Here is a 19484-nt window from a genome sequence, read left to right on the forward strand (position 1 = left end):
TTTTGTTTTGGAAGTTCACAGGCACGTGAGCTGGCAACGTCATCAGCAGAGAGCGAGACGGCGACATGGCGACGGACTCTCCTCCGAAGGTAAACCTGCCTGTTGTAAGCGCGGGGACGGTTAGATGACGTGTTCACAGCTCACCTGTGTTGTGTGCGTATAGATGTGCGTGTAGTTGTGCGTGTAGATGGACATGTTGTACAGGAGCCGCTTCGCTCAACGGCGGAGCGGCTAGCTCCAGGTAGCTAGTGTTAGCCGCGGTGCTAGCTGTATTTGTAGAGAAATCACCAGCCCTCAGACCCTTGTGTGTGTGTGTGTGTGTGTGTGTGTGTGTGTGTGTGTGTGTGTGTGTGTGTGTGTGTGTGTGTGTGTGTGTGTGTGTGTGTGTGTGTGTGTGTGTGTGTGTGTGTGTGTGTGTGTGTGTGTGTGTGTGTGTGTGTGTGTGTGTGGCATGTTGCTAACTTAGCTAGCTGACGTTGTTGACAGCCTGGGCCTGAGGAGTAACAGGTCAACAGTAGTCCAGAACTACAACAAGAACACACTTGACTATATATATAGTCAAGTATATGACTTGACTATATATATATGTATATGACTTGACTATATATATATATAGTCAAGTATATGTCTTGACTATATATATATATAGTCAAGTATATGACTTGACTCATATATATAACTATAACTATATATAATATAACTTTTTTTGTGAGGCATGACAACCACAGCTGGCAGACAGTAGAAACAGTAGAAACATTGAGAGTTCAGTCAAACAGAGGTTCAAACTGTGGAGACAGATCACTTGGTTTATTATTATCATAATAATAATAATTATAATAATATCTGCAGATATACGAGTGAGACCACATGGACCAAATTAATGCTTGACCAACAGTCAGACAAAAAAGAACCATACTTTGTTCATCCAATTCAAACTGTAATATTAAGAAAGTCACCTGCACCTTTTTGAAACCAACATTGAGCTGGTATGAAACATACAATATCAGTATCATATATTAGTTAATTGAGAATAATTAATTTGTTTAAACCAAAAACGAACTTTAACATGACGTCTGTCACACAGGTCATATTTGAACACGAAGGAGTCTTCATCCATGCGAGCAGCGATGAAGACGAGCAGGATTTACTGGTTTCAGGATCACTGCGGATCGTTGACAAGGTACAGCTGTTCACGAGTCTCTCTGCCTATATATATATATATATATATATATATTAGCTCATGAACAGGCCTCTCCATGCTGATTGTCTACCGGAGTTGTCCTCCTCTCCTCCTGGTTGCTAACGTGTACATGGGTGTTATTAATGAGTTCCTTAGCATGTGGTGTCTGATGGTTCCTGGTTTGCTGGTTTGTCTACATGTTCAGGATGCTGAAGTCTTCGTGGAGTACAAACCTCTGGATGACACAGTCGACCCATCAAACATGCTGTGTGCTGGCAAGGTACACATTTTTATGCATACTACCCATATATATCTATTCATAAAACTTACCAGCAGCACTAACCCCTGACCAGCAGGGGGCACCACACTTTCATGCTTCACTGGTTCATCGTTTGAATCCGGTGTAGAAACTGCCAACAGCTTGACATCTATGGCGTTATATTTGTGCCACATTTATGAAGGAGCAATGTGAGATTTTGAGCGCAGAAAAATATATTTTGCGAGCACAGAAATTATATTTCGAAGAGAAATGATACGCGAGCAAAACATAATGTCATTTGAGCAGGCAAAAATATATTACTCTCACTCAGTTTTACTCATGCCCTCTCTCAAACTCATGCTCACTGCGCTGCAGACCGCTGCACGTGTGCTCTAAATCTGTCCCTTCTGTGCACGCTCAACTTTGTCTGTACGCTCGCTCAACTTGGCACAGCGTTACAAATGTGCCACAATAGCAACCAGAGACTTGGAGAAGCTCAATTCTGATTGGCTGTTTCGTCTCCAATCACAACGCTTCCATAACACGCCGAACGAGTGGGATTTTAGATTTCCAGCCGGCAGAATGGCTAGCAATTCAAAATATAATTTCTGTGCCCGCAAAATATATTTTTCTGCGATCAAAATCTCACATGGCTCCTTCATAAATGTGACACAAATATAACGCCATAGACATCTAGATATCTAGTAGAAGTGCTGTTGGAGAAAAGCTCAAAGTGACTGTATGTGTGTTTTATCAGGACTCCAGTTCAGTCATGGAGTGGGACCAGGGTTCAGATGAGAAGCCCCATCAGCTGTTCGAGACCCAGCAGAGCTACGAGACCGAGTGGGACATGGTCAACGCCATGTCCTTCAGAAAGAGAACCTGCACAAACGGAGACAGTGAGTTCTTTAAACAACATTCAATCATGTTAGACACACAGCTAACACTCCCGCCACATCTGGATCCTGGGCTGCGGTCCAATAGTCTATTTGCTGAGGAAGGTTCCTCACTATAGAAGTGACCCGGAAGTAAACAAGTGGCCGCCATGATAAGAGCCTTTGCAATGCAATTCTCTGAATGGAGTCTGGTTGATGGTGCTAGGCTACGCTAACATTGTAGCTGCTCCATCAACACTCCAAATAAGGTCATCTAGACATAAATACAGCAGAGACCTTGTTGTTTGGACCACAGACAGTCTCTGGTTCCTCCACATAGTCTGGTCTGGTCTCTGGACTAATGTGAGCTACTATCTAGACCTCTGGGGGACCACAGACAGTCTCTGGTTCTCCACATAGTCTGGTCTGGTCTGGTCTCTGGACTAATGTGAGCTACTATCTAGACCTCTGGGGGACCACTATCTAGATCTCTGTGAATGTACACACAAGGCTGTGATATGTGTATGCTAGCGGTTAGCATTAGCACTCAGTGATTCCAAGGCTAACTGGCTCCATGTCATCATATCAATGTCCAGGTTCCAACCACTAGAGGGCAGTCACTATGTATATTTATAATGCCACATGAAGAATTCAGAGTTTAAAGCATCACCTGTTCTCTGATCCCTGCTCCCGGTCTGCCAGGCTCTCTGAACCACAGCCATGAGAGGAGCCGGGGGGCGTTCAGCTTCAGTGTCGGGGACCTCAGATCCATAACTGTGAAGGAGGAAGGCTGGACCTTTCTGGTCCTCAAACTGAAGGAGTCCTGCACCCCCCTGCCTGCTCTGCACTTCCACCAGGGCGGCAGCAGAGACTTCCTGGACAGCCTGGGGAAGTTTGCTCTGCTTACCGAGTGAGTGCATCACAAAATTTGAATCAATGAATTTAAGATATGAAAGTGTGACTTAAATGTGCTGAAAGTCTGACTGGGGGTCTGATGGGGGTCTGACGGAGGTCTGGCGGAGTTTTGACTGGGGTCTGACTGGGGTCTGACTGGGGTCTGACGGAGGTCTGACGGAGGTCTGACGGAGTTTTGACTGGGGTCTGATGGGGGTCTGACGGGGGTCTGACTGGGGTCTGACGGAGTTTTGACTGGGGTCTGACTGGGGTCTGACTGGGGTCTGACGGAGGTCTGACGGAGTTTTGACGGGGGTCTGATGGGGGTCTGACTGGGGTCTGACTGGGGTCTGACGGAGGTCTGACGGAGGTCTGACGGAATTTTGACGGGGGTCTGATGGGGGTCTGACTGGGGTCTGACTGGGGTCTGACGGAGGTCTGACGGAGGTCTGACGGAGTTTTGACGGGGGTCTGTTGTAGTGTGGGCTCAGAACCCTGGAAAAGTATCCTGATACCCTGATGTTAACAACGGACTGAACGGGTCCACAAGAGGACGGTTTGGGTCCAGGTCCAGGATTTAGCTAGCAGAGCTAACTAGAAGGATGGACTCAATACATGAAGTTAGAAGCAGATTAAAGCAGGACAAGAACGGCTCTGAGCTGGTCCTGGATCAGCAGGACAGGAACTGCACGGCACGTAGACTGGGGGAGCCGGGATCGGAACCGGGGGGGGTAACCGGCTCTACCTGTGGGGGTGGGACTGGGCTGTAAAATGATGTCCAGACTGAGCATCTGTGAGGACACGTCCTCTGTGGACCAGATATCCTGGAGCCACAGATCTCACTGCTGATAGCTGTTATTAAAGTTCTTATCAGAGCCATTCATAATGAAACCACACCAGTAACACCAGCAGCACCAGTGTGACGTCCTGCTGCCTGTCTGTCTGTCTGCTGCCTGTCTCTCTGCTGATTGGCTGCAGAGATCCAAGATGGCCACCTATTTCTTTATTTTATTTGGCAGTCTGAGTCACGTTGTTAATTTCAGATTGATTGATTGGATGAACTGTTGCAGCTCTAGTTCAGGTCCATATGTGACTCAGCTGCTGGTTCAGACCTCATGTAGTAAACTTGATGTAAATGTGTGTTTCATTGAACCTTCAGGGCTCCAGAAGATGAAACCTGTCTGCTGGTCAGCTCTCCAAACAAAGCTCTGTCCCAGTCCTTCGAGAACCTGTTGGACGAACACAACTTTGGCCTCATTCAGGTAAAAGGGAACTTTTTGCTGCTCCTCTTCCTCATGCTGCCTGGTCTTCCTCATGCTTCGTGGTCTTCCTCATGCTGCCTGGTCTTCCTCATTCCCCCTTGTCTTCCTCATGCTGCCTGGTCTTCCTCATGCTGCCTGGTCTTCCTCATTCTGCTTGGTCTTCCTCATGCTGCCTGGTCTTCCTCATGCTGCCTGGTCTTCCTCATTCTGCCTGGTCTTCCTCATTCTGCTTGGTCTTCCTCATGCTGCCTGGTCTTCCTCATGCTGCCTGGCCTTCCTCATGCTGACTGGTCTTCCTCATTCTCCCTGGTCTTCCTCATTCTCCCTTGTCTTCCTCATTCTCCCTGGTCTTCCTCATTCCCCCTTGTCTTCCTCATTCTCCCTGGTCTTCCTCATTCTCCATTGTCTTCCTCATTCTCCCTTGTCTTCCTCATTCTCCCTGGTCTTCCTCATTCTCCCTGGTCTTCATCATTCTCCCTTGTCTTCCTCATTCTCCCTTGTCTTCCTCATGCTGCTTGGTCTTCATCATTCTCCCTTGTCTTCCTCATTCTCCCTGGTCTTCCTCATGCTTCCTGGTCTTCCTCATGCTTCCTGGTCTTCCTCATGCTGCCTGGCCTTCCTCATGCTGCCTGGTCTTCCTCATGCTGCCTGGCCTTCCACATTCTCCCTGGTCTTCCTCATGCTGCCTGGTCTTCCTCATTCTCCCTGGTCTTCCTCATGCTGCCTGGTCTTCCTCATTCTCCCTGGTCTTCCTCATGCTGCCTGGTCTTCCTCATGCTGCCTGGTCTTCCTCATGCTGCCTGGCCTTCCTCATGCTGCCTGGCCTTCCTCATGCTGCCTGGTCTTCCTCATGCTGCCTGGCCTTCCTCATGCTGCCTGGCCTTCCTCATGCTGCCTGGTCTTCCTCATGCTGCCTGGCCTTCCTCATGCTGCCTGGCCTTCCTCATGCTGCCTGGCATTCCTCATGCTGCCTGGTCTTCCTCATTCTCCCTGGTCTTCCTCATGCTCCCTTGTCTTCCTCATTCTCCCTGGTCTTCCTCATTCCCCCTTGTCTTCCTCATTCTCCCTGGTCTTCCTCATTCCCCCTTGTCTTCCTCATTCTCCCTGGTCTTCCTCATTCTCCCTGGTCTTCCTCATTCCCCCTTGTCTTCCTCATTCTCCCTTGTCTTCCTCATTCTCCCTGGTCTTCCTCATTCCCCCTTGTCTTCCTCATTCTCCCTGGTCTTCCTCATTCTCCCTGGTCTTCCTCATTCCCCCTTGTCTTCCTCATTCTCCCTGGTCTTCCTCATTCCCCCTTGTCTTCCTCATTCTCCCTGGTCTTCCTCATTCTCCATTGTCTTCCTCATTCTCCCTTGTCTTCCTCATTCTCCCTGGTCTTCATCATTCTCCCTTGTCTTCCTCATTCTCCCTGGTCTTCCTCATCCCCCCTTGTCTTCCTCATTCTCCATTGTCTTCCTCATTCTCCCTTGTCTTCCTCATTCCCCCTTGTCTTCCTCATTCTCCCTGGTCTTCCTCATTCCCCCTTGTCTTCCTCATTCTCCCTGGTCTTCCTCATTCTCCATTGTCTTCCTCATTCTCCCTTGTCTTCCTCATTCTCCCTGGTCTTCATCATTCTCCCTTGTCTTCCTCATTCTCCCTGGTCTTCCTCATCCCCCCTTGTCTTCCTCATTCTCCCTTGTCTTCCTCATGCTGCCTGGTCTTCATCATTCTCCCTTGTCTTCCTCATTCTCCCTGGTCTTCCTCATTCTCCCTGGTCTTCCTCATCCCCCCTTGTCTTCCTCATTCTCCCTTGTCTTCCTCATGCTGCCTGGTCTTCATCATTCTCCCTTGTCTTCCTCATTCTCCCTTGTCTTCCTCATGCTGCCTGGTCTTCATCATTCTCCCTTGTCTTCCTCATTCTCCCTTGTCTTCCTCATGCTGCCTGGTCTTCCTCATGCTGCCTGGTCTTCCTCATTCTCCCTTGTCTTCCTCATGCTGCCTGGTCTTCTTCATACTGCCTGGTCTTCCTCATTCCCCCTTGTCTTCCTCATGCTGCCTGGTCTTCCTCTTGTTGCCTGGTCTTCCTCTTGTTGCCTGGTCTTCCTCATTCTCCCTTGTCTTCCTCATGCTGCCTGGTCTTCCTCTTGTTGCCTGGTCTTCCTCATGCTGCCTGGTCTTCCTCATGCTGCCTGGTCTTCCTCATGCTGCCTGGTCTTCCTCATGCTGCCTGATCTTCCTCATGCTGCCTGGTCTTCCTCATGCTGCCTGGTCTTCCTCATGCTAGGGTCCTCTGTGTTAATTATCCTTTGTTGGATGTTTGTTCCCAGCAGAAGTTCAGGAAGGACCCGTACGTCACCACGCTGGGGGGCTTCTCCAAAGTCACCAACTACATCTTTGATACGTTCCGGGGGATGGAGGAGCAGCACCAGCGCCCCCCAGAGGAGGTGGCCCACATGCTGGGGGAAGTCATCCCGGGACTCGAGATCAACCAGCAGGAGGAGCCTGGCTTCGAGGTCATCACCAGGGTGAGACGAGGCTCTCGCTCTCTCGACTTTTGTCAAAAGAAAGAAACCACAACATATCATTGCAGATAAAGTAAGAGTGAATAATAGAAACAAGTATTAAAGTAGTAGCTGTTCAGCAAGTATACCTTAAGTACAACTATGCTATGATCAAAGGTACAGGTAAGAACATAGAAGTGGGGGGGGGATGCCCTATTACTCCGACTATTATTATTACTATGATTACTATTTTTATTATTACTATTATTGTTATTACTATGATTACTATTGTTATTATTACTACTATTGTTATGCTTAATATTGATATTGTTATTATTACTATTATAAATATTACTATTATTACTTTTATTATATTACTATAATATTACTACTATTATTATTTTCCCTACTATTATTGTTAGTACTACTACTACTACATTGCCACTATTGTTATTATTACTACTACTACTACTGCTATTATTATTATTATTGCTACTACTACTATTATTATTACTACTAAAATTGTATTATTACGATTAGTGTTATTATTACTATGATTACTACTATTATTATTATTTCTACAATTATTGTTATTATTACTATTATTATTACTACTAATATTGTTTCTATTATTGTTGACATTTTTGGTCTGACAACATGTTGACTTTTATATCTATTTATTATATTTTCTGTTTATCACAAACCAAATGTTCGTTAGCAACTTTGACGTTGTCCCCTCAGGTGGACCTGGGGACGAGGCCTCAGGTGACCAGGAGGGCGGCGCTGTCGGCGGAGGACTGGACCCGGCACCAGGATCCAGAGGGGAGGATGACCAACATCCCTCTGCTCAAACGAGACATCTTCAGAGGAGTGAGTTCTCTTCATTCGTGGACGGCTTCATCTTATGCTGTGTTTCCACCAAACACGGTGGTCCCCCAGAGGTCTAGATAGTAGTCCACATGAGTCCAGAGACCAGACCAGACTATGTGGAGGAACCAGAGACTGTCTGTGGTCTCCCAGAGGTCTAGATAGTAGCTCACATTAGTCAAGAGACCAAACCAGACTATGTGGAGGAACCAGAGACTGTCTGTGGTCCCCCAGAGGTCTAGATAGTAGCTCACATTAGTCCAGAGACCAAACCAGACTATGTGGAGGAACCAGAGACTGTCTGTGGTCTCCCAGAGGTCTAGATCAGGGATGCCAGGGTTACGGCCCGCGGGCCGGATGCGACGTACAGTCGGGCCTGGTCCGGCGGGTGATAAGGGTAGAATATTTGTAAATATATACCGTAAATCCTGTAATACTGGCCTGTATTCTATCACCGGCCAGTCACATTGGCCAGGGCAAGTGTCGACAGGCAGCGTTATTTCCACCCTTCCCATTCATTGTCAGGTTCGCGTCGCGAAGATTTTGGCTGAGGCTATATTAAAGGATTTACGGTATGCCCTGCAATGCATTCGACTCACGGCGAGTGTGGACAGACGGTGCGCCGCTGCCTCCCGCAAGCTCTCCAAAATCTTTTTAACTGAATGTTGTCGATCTAAAATAAAGACAGATTCAGCAACTGCATAGCTTATTTCTCTCCTAAAATGTTTTCAGAAACACGTTTCGGTGAACTATTGTTGTAAAATAAGAGAAAGTTTCCAAACGAGCCGCCATGTTGGTCGGTTTGAAATCCGGGAGCAGACAGGACAGCTGTGAAAGCGATCGTCCAATCAGGTGCAGCCATGAAGTGTGATTGTATGAAGGAGAGCGCCTGTCAATCATCCTCCTTTGTAATGTATGTCATTTAGGCCTCATTGTGAGGCTATTTTGGTGCCAACGCAATTTCTTTTTGATGTGTAGGCCTTCATGAATAATTTCAAACAGCCTACCTATCCATGTGTTGAGTCAATGTTTGGCCTTTTCAGTCCCAAAGTGTAATCCGGCCCCCTGAGGTCTCACTTGAAAATAATCTGGCCCCCTGTCCAATTTCACCCTGGCATCCCTGGTCTAGATAGTAGCTCACATTAGTCCAGAGACCAGACCAGACTATGTGGAGGAACCAGAGACTGTCTGTGGTCCCCCAGAGGTCTAGATAGTACCTCACATTAGTCCAGACACCAGACCAGACTATGTGGAGGAACCAGAGACTGTCTGTGGTCCCCCAGAGGTCTAGATAGTACCTCACATTAGTCCAGAGACCAGACCAGACTATGTGGAGAAACCAGAGACTGTCTGTGGTCCAAACAACAAGGTCTCTGCTGTATTTATGTCTAGATGACCTTATATGGAGTGTTGATGGAGCAGCTACAGTGTTAGCATAGCCTAGCACCATCAACCAGACTCCATTCAGAAAACCAGCGTTTTAAAAGTTTTAGCTTGTGGTCTTGCAGACATGCATGACTCTGTCTCACGGTGTCTGTCTCTACAGGGCCTCTGTCTCACGGTGTCTGTCTCACGGTGTCTGTCTCTACAGGGCCTCTGTCTCACGTTGTTTGTCTCACGGTGTCTGTGTCTACAAGGCCTCTGTCTCATGTTGTCTGTCTCACGTTGTCTGTCTCACGGTGTCTGTGTCTACAAGGCCTCTGTCTCATGTTGTCTGTCTCACGTTGTCTGTCTCACGGTGTCTGTGTCTACAAGGCCTCTGTCTCATGTTGTCTGTCTCACGGTGTCTGTCTCTACAAGGCCTCTGTCTCACGGTGTCTGTCTCTACAGGGCCTCTGTCTCACGGTGTCTGTCTCACATTGTCTGTGTCTACAGGGGCTCTGTCTCACGTTGTCTGTCTCACGGTGTCTGTCTCAACAGAGCCTCTGTCTCACGTTGTCTGTCTCACGGTGTCTGTCTCTACAGGGCCTCTGTCTCACGGTGTCTGTCTCACGGTGTCTGTCTCACATTGTCTGTGTCTACAGGGGCTCTGTCTCACGTTGTCTGTCTCACGGTGTCTGTCTCAACAGGGCCTCTGTCTCACGGTGTCTGTCTCACAGTGTCTGTCTCACGGTGTCTGTCTCACAGTGTCTGTCTCACGGTGTCTGTCTCACGGTGTCTGTCTCTACAGGGCCTCTGTCACGCTGTGAGGAAGGAAGCCTGGAAGTTCCTGTTGGGTTATGTCCCCTGGGACAGCACCCTGGAGGAGAGGAGAGTCCTGCAGAGAGCCAAAACGTAGGACTACACGTTAACATAAGGCGCGTTTCGAATCAAGCATGCACATGCATTTGCCTCGCAAAACCAGGCATTCTGGGAAAAAAACGTCACAAATGCTGGTGATAACTTCCCTTTGCGACATGTCACATGACTTTAAAAACTCGCGGTATCTCCAGGGTACCTCCCTCCGCATGCTTTTCTCTGCAGATGGTCTGAAATAAGTGCGGACATAAGACACTCCCCTCAACGTTGCCCTAGTTGGTTAGAATTATCACGTGGTATTTCCCACGTAAGAAAATTCCTCAGCCTCCGTCAACAACAGGACTTCAAATGCCTCGGCTCGAACTCGTCAGCGACGAAGAAAGCCAGCGCCACTGGGCAGGCCATATTCTTTGTGCAAAGTCCGTGAAGTTTCCCCTGGCGCGACAGTTTTTGTTATGTATAGAATTATTAATAAAGTTTAAATAAAAAAAAAAAGGTCCATGAAGTGCACCTGTGTCCGACTTGACGTGGTGGGAACTTGACGTGTTTATGACGAGTTCCGGCAGATCCTCTCAAGTCTCCATGCATAGAAGCAAATGCATGCGATCCGAAACGCAGCCATAGTCTACACCATTAGGAACACCTGTCCAGCTGCTCGTTAGTCCTAATGTATCATCAGCCAATCACGTGGCAGCATGAGCTCAGTGTGTTGTGAGGTCCGACCAAGCACAAAGTCAATTTTCCCCTCACGTTACTCACGAGGGTTTGACCATAGAATAATTTGTGTTGAATGGCATCACCAGAGAGGAGGCGGAGCTTAGCTCCAGAGACAGGCCTGCAAACTTGTCGCTTTTCGGCTACAATCGCCGATTGGACTCATTCACGTGAATCGCATAGAACCGGAGAGTTTTTTTTAAGGGGGGGGTGCGTGCGTGCGTGCGTGCTGTGTAGGCCGGCTATTCAATTGGCGGCCCCCGGCCCCCGCAAAGGAATATTTACTGGCTTGTTTAGTGGAAAAAACATTAAAAAATGCTGGCCGTATAGTGGCCGATATGAGCTGCCCTCTCTCATCTCGGCAGCAGTGTAGACAACTATCCTCACCGCGCGCCCCCGCTACGCTCTTCTTCGTGTACTTTACACGCCTGATGTTGTTCTGATGACCGTCCGCCTCGTTGAACCACCACGATGTCACTTTCTACTTTGAAAACACGGAAAGTTGACACTGTATTTTGATAAGCTGCTGCACTCTTCAGACTTGTGGTGTGAGTGGGACCGGACCGGAACGGAACCGGACCGGACCGGAAAGGAACCGGACCAGTACTTTTCTAATAAAAATGCCACTGTGTGTCTCCGTCCAAAATCCGCTGCGCTCACGTTGCCTGCTCGCACAGATCCGCTCGTATTCACATGCGCTGATGTCGAGTGTTTACTAGAAATATATGCAGAGACGGCGCTCCTTCAAAACAATATCAAGCCATGCGTGTGTCGTGTTATGTACAACAGGCAATCGGGCCGGGACACTGTCACCGTCACCTTTCTGTCTCTGAAGAGTTTGCAGGTCTGCAGAGAGGAGGCGGGGCTTTCCGCCATGTAGACCGCAACCAATGGGCAGAGCAGGGCTGCCCCGCCCCGCTCTACCCAGCCCTGCTCTGCCCCGCCCGGCCTTGCAGTTATTGACTTATTATTATAGAGTCAGGATTATTGATCTGTTAAGATCTAATGATTTGTTTTTCTTTGGTTAAGTTAGCTGGACTTAACAGAAGAGTCACTTTGATTTAATCAACATGTAAATGATATTTGTTTCTTTATAGACTAAAGTCTGGATCAACATTCATCATATTGATTGATAATGAACTTAATGATTGATTAACCTGTGTGTGTGTGTGTGTGTGACAGTGATGAATACTTCAGGATGAAGCTGCAGTGGAAGTCAGTCAGTGAGGAACAAGAGAGGAGGAACTCCAGACTGAGAGACTACAGGAGCCTGATAGGTGACATCACACTTCATTGATTGATTGATTGATTGATTAGTAAAAAGTCATAAAACAACCTAATGCCATCCTCCTGTCTGCAGAGAAGGACGTGAACAGGACAGACAGAAGCAACAGGTTCTATGAAGGTATTGATAACCCTGGTCTGGTCCTCCTCCATGACATCCTGATGACCTACTGCATGTACGACTTTGACCTGGGTGAGTCCATCAAATCCATCCATCAATCAATAACGTGATCGACGAGGACACTAATGCAGTTTTTCAACTGGAGTGATCAATTATCATCACTCTGTGTCTGTAAAAAAATCAGCTTTGAGATTGTCCTCCTGGCGTCCTGAATCCTGGGTCTGTGGTCCCCCAGAGGTCTAGATAGTAGCTCACATTAGTCCAGAGACCAGACCAGTCCATGTGGAGGAACCAGAGACTGTCTGTGGTCCCCCAGAGGTCTAGATAGTAGCTCACATTAGTCCAGAGACCAGACCAGACCATGTGGAGGAACCAGAGACTGTCTGTGGTCCCCCAGAGGTCTAGATAGTAGCTCACATTAGTCCAGAGACCAGACCAGACCATGTGGAGGAACCAGAGACTGTCTGTGGTCCAAACAACAAGGTCTCTGCTGTATTTATGTCTAGATGACCTTATTTGGAGTGTTGATGGAGCAGCTACAATGTTAGCGTAGCCTAGCACCATCAACCAGACTGATCAACATCATTATGGAGTTATTTCAGCATCCTTTTCCCTGTGAGGAGGACTGAGTCTGGTCCCTGTGAGGAGGATTGAGTCTGGTGTTTGTGTCTCCAGGGTACGTCCAGGGGATGAGTGACCTGCTGTCCCCGATCCTCTACGTGATGGAGAACGAGGTGGACGCTTTCTGGTGTTTTGTCTCCTTCATGGACCAGATGGTGAGTCCAACAGCTGCTTCCTGGTTTTACTGTGATGACGGTACGATTGGCTGAGATCTACAGGAAATGGTTGGAGATGAAGAAATCTTCTAACATCCAGAGATAAAAACGGGGCTACTTAGAGGACATGGGTATATAGTGAGCAGTGAGTGCTTTAGGACACAGTGGGTCCAGAAGGATCCTGTCTTCAGGTAGTCCCCTTGGATCCTAAACGGTCCATCCTGGTTCTGCTTTTGAGATGTTGACATCATGTATTTCTTGTTGTTGTTTTCCAGCACCAGAACTTTGAGGAGCAGATGCAAGGCATGAAGACTCAGTTGATCCAGCTCAGTTCTCTGCTCAGACTGCTGGACTTGTCCTTCTGGAACTACCTGGGTACAGTTTTAAGTGTCCCACTCTATCATAGTTTTCTCTCTGAGATTATATTTATGAGACAATGTGCCGTCATGGTTGGATGAAGTTGAACAGCCGAGGTGAGACTGTTTCCAAGAAGAAGTCGTCAACATGAGCCTTTGTTTTCTTTGCAGAGTCTCAGGATTCAGGTTTTCTGTATTTCTGTTTCCGCTGGTTGTTGATCAGATTCAAGAGAGAACTCAGCTTCCAGGACGTCCTCCGACTCTGGGAGGTAAGCTGCTGCTACTGCTGCTGCTGGATCTGGATCCGGATCCATGGACTCACCAGACAGATAACCCCTGTTTCTACGTGTCCTCAGGTGATGTGGACCGGTCTGCCCTGCCAAAACTTCCACCTGCTGGTCTGCTGTGCCATCCTGGACTCTGAGAAACACAAGATCATGGAGGAGAACTACGGCTTCAACGAAATCCTCAAGGTGTCTGTTAGAACCGTGGAAGCGCGAAACCATGGAATCGTGGAATCATGAGACCATGAAACCATTGTACCATGGAACCATGAGACCATTGAACCATGAAACCGTGAGAGCATGGAATCATGAGAGCATGGAACCGTGAGACCATGGAACCATGAAACCGTGAGACCATGGACCCATGAGAGCATGGAACCATGAAACCATGAGAGCATGAAACTATGAAACCGTGAGACCATGGAACCATGAGACCATGAAACTATGAGACAGTGAAAACATGGAACCATGAGAGCATGAGACCGTGAAACCATGAGTCCATGGAACCATGAAACCGTGAGACCATGGAACCATGAGACCATGAAACTATGAGACAGTGAAAACATGGAACCATGAGAGCATGAGACCGTGAAACCATGAGTCCATGGAACCATGAAACCGTGAGACCATGGAACCATGAGACCATGAAACTATGAGACAGTGAAAACATGGAACCATGAGAGCATGAGACCGTGAAACCATGAGTCCATGGAACCATGAAACCGTGAGACCATGGAACCATGAAACCGTGAGACCATGGAACCATGAGACCATGAAACTATGAGACAGTGAAAACATGGAACCATGAGAGCATGAGACCGTGAAACCATGAGTCCATGGAACCATGAAACCGTGAGACCATGGAACCATGAGAGCATGGTGCCATGAGAGCATGAAACTGTGAGACCATGAAAACATGGAACCATGAGACCGTGAGACCATGGAACCATGAGAGCATGGTGCCATGAGAGCATGAAACTGTGAGACCATGAAAACATGGAACCATGAGACCATGTTACCATGAAAGCATGAAACGTTGAGACCATGGAACCATGAAAACATGGAACCATGACACCATGGAACCATGGGAGCATGAGACCATGAAAACATGGTACCATGAGACCGTGGAACCATGAAAACATGGAACCATGAGACCATGGTACAATGAAAGCATGAAACGTTGAGACCATGGAAACATGAGAGTGGCAGTAAAGTGACGTCAGTGTGTCTGTTGTCTGTTGTTGTCTGCAGCACATTAATGAACTCTCCATGAAGCTGGACGTGGAGGAGATCCTTCAGAAGGCTGAAGGCATCAGTCAGCAGATCAAGACCTGTAAGGTACGATCAATAACACATTATTTCAGGGATGCAAACTTGTCACCTTTCGGCGAAATTCGCCGTTTTTGTTCCGAAAAAGGTAATTTGTGTGATTCATGGAGATCTGCAATAAAAATATTTCGGGGGGGGGGGGGGGCGTCCAAGTAATCGGCGAACGCAAGCTGTCATAAATATTTATTCCAAGCTTGTTCGTTTGGCCAACCCGTGTAATCATGTCATCTTCGGGTCTGTAGCTGCCTTGATGCCGTACTAGACAGGAGTGACGTTGGTACGCTTCAAAAACGTCATGGTACAGACACACCAACTCCGGCAGCGACGCAACGGACCGTCGAACGCACCGGCGAGTGGGCAGTTCTGTGTTCAAGTTGGATCAATTGGATAGACGTCCTGCGAAGTGGGCGGGACTTGAGTTTTGCTCTGCCGTTTCCAACATGGCGGCCGGGCCACAAACGATCTCATTTTACAGTTAAACTACACGCTAAAGCATGTTTCTGAAAACATTTGAGGCGGGAAATGTGTAGTGCAGTAACAGAATCTGGATTCATATTTGATCAACACTGCCTAGTTTGATAGTTTGAACGAAGTTTCTGGAGCCGGCGGCACTGCGTTGGACGGACAGCATTTGCATAAAGTTCAATCCATCGAACTTTATGCAAATTCACGTACGGCGACAGGGCAGTCAATTCGACGTGCCGTATCCATCATGCGGAGCTCCTGCTCTACATAGACAATGAATGGGATCCGTTGACTTGACGTCTGCTGCCGGAGTTGGTGTGTCTGTACCATCAGGCTTTCTAACGTAGGCTAACGTGCTAATGTCAGACAGTTCGCTGACATACGCATCGCAAATCACAACCATTTTTGCTGGTTACAATAACGGTGTTATCGGATAGTACAGTGTCTATTTCTCAGGAACCTTTGAAAAATCTAAGCGAGAAAACAACGTTAAATGTACCTACCATACCTTCACATTAAAAAAAAAAACCTAAAATAAATAATGGAAAATCAACGGAGCAAAGGCTTACTCTGATATCGATGTAATGTTAGCGAATGAGGGGTGAGAAGCCCCCTACCTCCCCTTGCTAATATTTATTCCGTTCGTCCAGAGTCAAATCTATTCTTGAGGTTCCAAATATTTTCAAAGCAGTTTGTCTTTCAATGTGAGGAGTCGATCGAGTTATTTTATGTTCCGTCGTTTGAAGCAAACCTTTTAGCCCTGGCATTGGTCTCCCATTATTTATACCTTCACTGGAAGGGAAGTCCATTTTCCAGGCTCTCGCCAGCCCCCTTCAGTGAGGCAGAGGAATAACATTGAAGCATATGCAATATATATATATATATATATATGTGTGTGTATATATATATATATATGTGTGTGTGTGTATATATATATATTGTGTGTGTATATATATATATATATATATATTCCGCGAGGGGGTTTGGGTCCTTGTCACCTTTTTCATCCCTGATGAGTTTGCACCCCTGTTATTTATTGATAAACATGTCACCTGTAAGGTACTTGATCATGTGGAGATGAAGACCTGTAATATGATAAATAGTATTTACTGTCCAGTATGAACACTGGATCAGTGTCCATGTGACTGAAGAGCTCCATGTTATAAAGGCAGAGAAATGGAGAAACTGATCCAGGTTCACAGATGAGATCCCGTTGAACAACCAACCTCCATGTTATACCTCATAGAACTGATCCAGGTTCACAGATGAGATCCCGTTGAACAACCAACCTCAAGAAATCGCAAATCTGTGACTTTATAAATGTGTGCTACGATGCTAACAACTGGCATCTAGGCTAGCTAACTTCACATGAATGTAGCATTTATTTGTCAAATTAATACATAATAATTGAATCATCCCAACGTGTCAAAACGCCTCGTTAAGGTCCTTAGGGTGATGATGTTGATGCTTATTGTTGGTTTTATGTATATGAGGCCAAATTGTCATCTTATGAGTGTTTATTGATCGGGCAGTTGGCTAAGATGCTAGCGGTAGCTTTCACTCCCAGATTTATCATAAAATACTAATAACATGACACATTGTGTAGCCTTGTTTGTTTTCCTGTCACATGTTTCTGTTGATATGACGATGTGTACCATGTGGTCCACATTCCTCAGGACCTGCCTTACTCCATCGGCGTCATCCTGGGTCTGGACCCGGAGGATTCCAGTGCCTCTCCGGCTCTCAGGCCGCCTCAGAGACCAGATGCCTGCTCCAACGGACTCTTGAGAGGAAGCAGCTCTCACAACGGCTGCCGGGTGGCCTTCATATCGTAGTGAAGCAGAGACTGGTGCCACAGAGACCGGAACCACAGAGACCGGAACCACAGAGACTGGAACCTCAGAGACTAGAACCGCAGAGACTGGTGCCGTGTGACACGACACCACAGAAGAAGAAGAGGATGTATAAAGGATTTAAAATTATTCTTATTTTTGTAATTTCTTGGACCATATTCTCTCTTTCATCCAGGTAGTGGTTCCTGTTCTCTAAAGCTCCATTCAGACCTCCATTAGACTGTAGGACCCTAGTCCCCCTTCTGTAGGACCCTGGTCCTCTGTCTGTAGGACCCTGGTCCTCCGTCTGTACATCCTCCGTCTGTAGGACCCTGGCCTTCCATGAGTGACTTCTGTCCAGAGATCCCCTCTCATCCTGGATCTAGTGGATCCATCCACAGCTAATGCTACCACATGGAGAACAGCTAATGCTAACCCAACTAGCATCTCCATGTCTCTTCACATTTGAGTCGCTTGTTCTTTAGTTCTAATGATGCGTGTCATGACAGCTTCCAGCTCCAGGGTCGGCGTGTTAGTCCTCGAGACCACTGAGGTCTGGCTGGCGTGTTAGTCCTCGAGACCACTGAGGTCTGGCTGGCGTGTTAGTCCTCGAGACCACTGGGGTCTGGCTGGCGTGTTAGTCCTCGAGACCACTGAGGTCTGGCTGGCATGTTAGTCCCGGAGACCACTGAGGTCTGGCTGGCATGTTAGTCCTCGAGACCACTGAGGTCTAGCTGGCGTGTTAGTCCTCGAGATCACTGAGGTCTGGCTGGTGTGTTAGTCCCGGAGACCACTGAGGTCTAGCTGGCGTGACCACAAGTCCACGAGACGCATCTCAGCAGGATTCAAAAACGCCTCCCTTCAAAGTGTGACATCATCACCACCAGCTGATGAGCCTGTGTGGTGAGGGGGTGACATCATCACCCAACAGCTGAGTTAATCCTAATATAAAACATCTAATTACCTTTTATTGTTATTCTGCCACATCGACCGCCATCAGAACAGGAAGGAAGTGGTTCAGTAGTAAAGCCCGCCTCCTGCTCCATCTGATTGGCTGCCCGGTTGCTGTAAGAACTGCTGTTTTGAAAGTGCAGCAGCACCTTCCTCCAAGAACCTGATCCAGCAGACTGGAGGACCAGGAAGCTCCCAGCAGGGTCCGAATGGAGCTTTAGACTTCCTGTTTCATCAGGTCCAAAGTTTAACGAGACGGATCAAACCATTCTAACTCGTTAACTCCTGCAGTATTAATCATCTAATGTGGAATAAAAGAAGATGTAACGTCCCCTCATGTGATGGACATGCTGATTTGTGTTTTTATACTCCGAAGCTCATTTACTTCCTCTTAAAGGACCAGTGCAGCATTTTGGGAAATAAACCTGGTTTGTTAAATATCAACACGTTTTGTGGATCATTTCTTGGTTTCAAAACACAAAACCTTAAGGATAAGATGATTGCAGCTCTGAGACCTCAAATATAGATATTAAATAAAACACCCACAATGTTTGAAATCATATTCAAGTGCAAAGACCAAATAATCAGTAAATCAAGGCCATAATTCAACGACAACTCCAGATAAGCAGCAACCTTCAGCAGCTTGAATAATTATTATTTATATTTAAACCAAACAAACCGACTTTTATTTATTTATATATTATATTTACATTCTGAACATCTGAAACATGATTTGGTTTCATTTAAATTCTGCAGAAATAAAATGTCAGACTCGTCTCCAAATGTCACGACAGCTGCTTTCACCCTCCTCCTCCTCCTCCTCCTCCTTTGATGGGAGACATTTGCTGTGAAGGAGGTGGAGGAACAAAGCCGTCCTGCCGTCGTCTTGCTGCTCTTTCATTTCCTGTTTGGCAGGAAATTGTGTGAGCCGGCGGCTGATTGCGCCGCCTTATCGCGTCTCCATCAGTGAGGCGTTCAGTGAGGCGGCGGCGTCTTTGTGAGGACGGACGTCACTCAGAGACGGAGACATCCACACTGGCTGAGGACAAACAAGACCAAACGTAAACAAACGCTCTGAAAACAGGTTTCTATCACATCCAACTGAAATTATGGAAGCAGAAATAATGTATTGAAATGAATAAATCTGGCATTACATGTAAATATGAATCCATCTTTATTATTATACATTATTCAGGTCCACCTGACTGGACTAATGGAGACCTGTCTGGGGTTTCCAGTAAAACCCCGGACAGGCTCCGATATGTGCAGAACTCAGCTGCCGGTTCTCACCCACCAAGGCCCGGTCAAGTTCCGCAT

At 47.2% G+C, this 19484-nt stretch overlaps 1 protein-coding gene across 2 annotated transcripts; it reads left to right on the forward strand.

Moving 5' to 3' along the window:
• The first annotated feature begins 25 nt into the window (after window positions 1-25).
• tbc1d15 (TBC1 domain family, member 15) lies at window positions 26-18611 on the forward strand. Of its 2 annotated transcripts, none has more exons than XM_084017088.1 (17): window positions 26-89; window positions 1085-1180; window positions 1386-1460; window positions 2197-2338; window positions 3017-3224; window positions 4368-4470; window positions 6777-6974; window positions 7692-7820; window positions 9988-10091; window positions 11952-12046; window positions 12130-12246; window positions 12850-12950; window positions 13226-13325; window positions 13478-13575; window positions 13663-13779; window positions 14842-14928; window positions 17061-18611. In XM_084017088.1, exons 1-17 carry the CDS (start codon window positions 66-68, stop codon window positions 17217-17219), a joined length of 1953 nt encoding a protein of 650 aa, XP_083873214.1. In that variant the 5' UTR covers window positions 26-65; the 3' UTR covers window positions 17220-18611. The 2 variants fall into 2 exon arrangements, with proteins under 2 accessions (XP_083873214.1, XP_083873215.1); XM_084017089.1 differs by having other exon boundaries at window positions 6780-6974.
• Window positions 18612-19484: the final 873 nt, after the last annotated feature.

Source organism: Eutrigla gurnardus (assembly GCF_963514095.1).
Source record: "Eutrigla gurnardus genome assembly, chromosome: 9".
Classification (NCBI taxonomy): domain Eukaryota; kingdom Metazoa; phylum Chordata; class Actinopteri; order Perciformes; family Triglidae; genus Eutrigla; species Eutrigla gurnardus.

Excerpts from the sequence above, each read along its gene's own strand:
- tbc1d15 (XM_084017088.1), top strand. The coding sequence starts at position 66 with ATGGCGACGGACTCTCCTCCGAAG. Across the intron at positions 90-1,084 it reads CGACGGACTCTCCTCCGAAG|GTCATATTTGAACACGAAGG; the intron begins GTAAACCTGCCT and ends TCTGTCACACAG. Across the intron at positions 4,471-6,776 it reads ACAACTTTGGCCTCATTCAG|CAGAAGTTCAGGAAGGACCC; the intron begins GTAAAAGGGAAC and ends GTTTGTTCCCAG.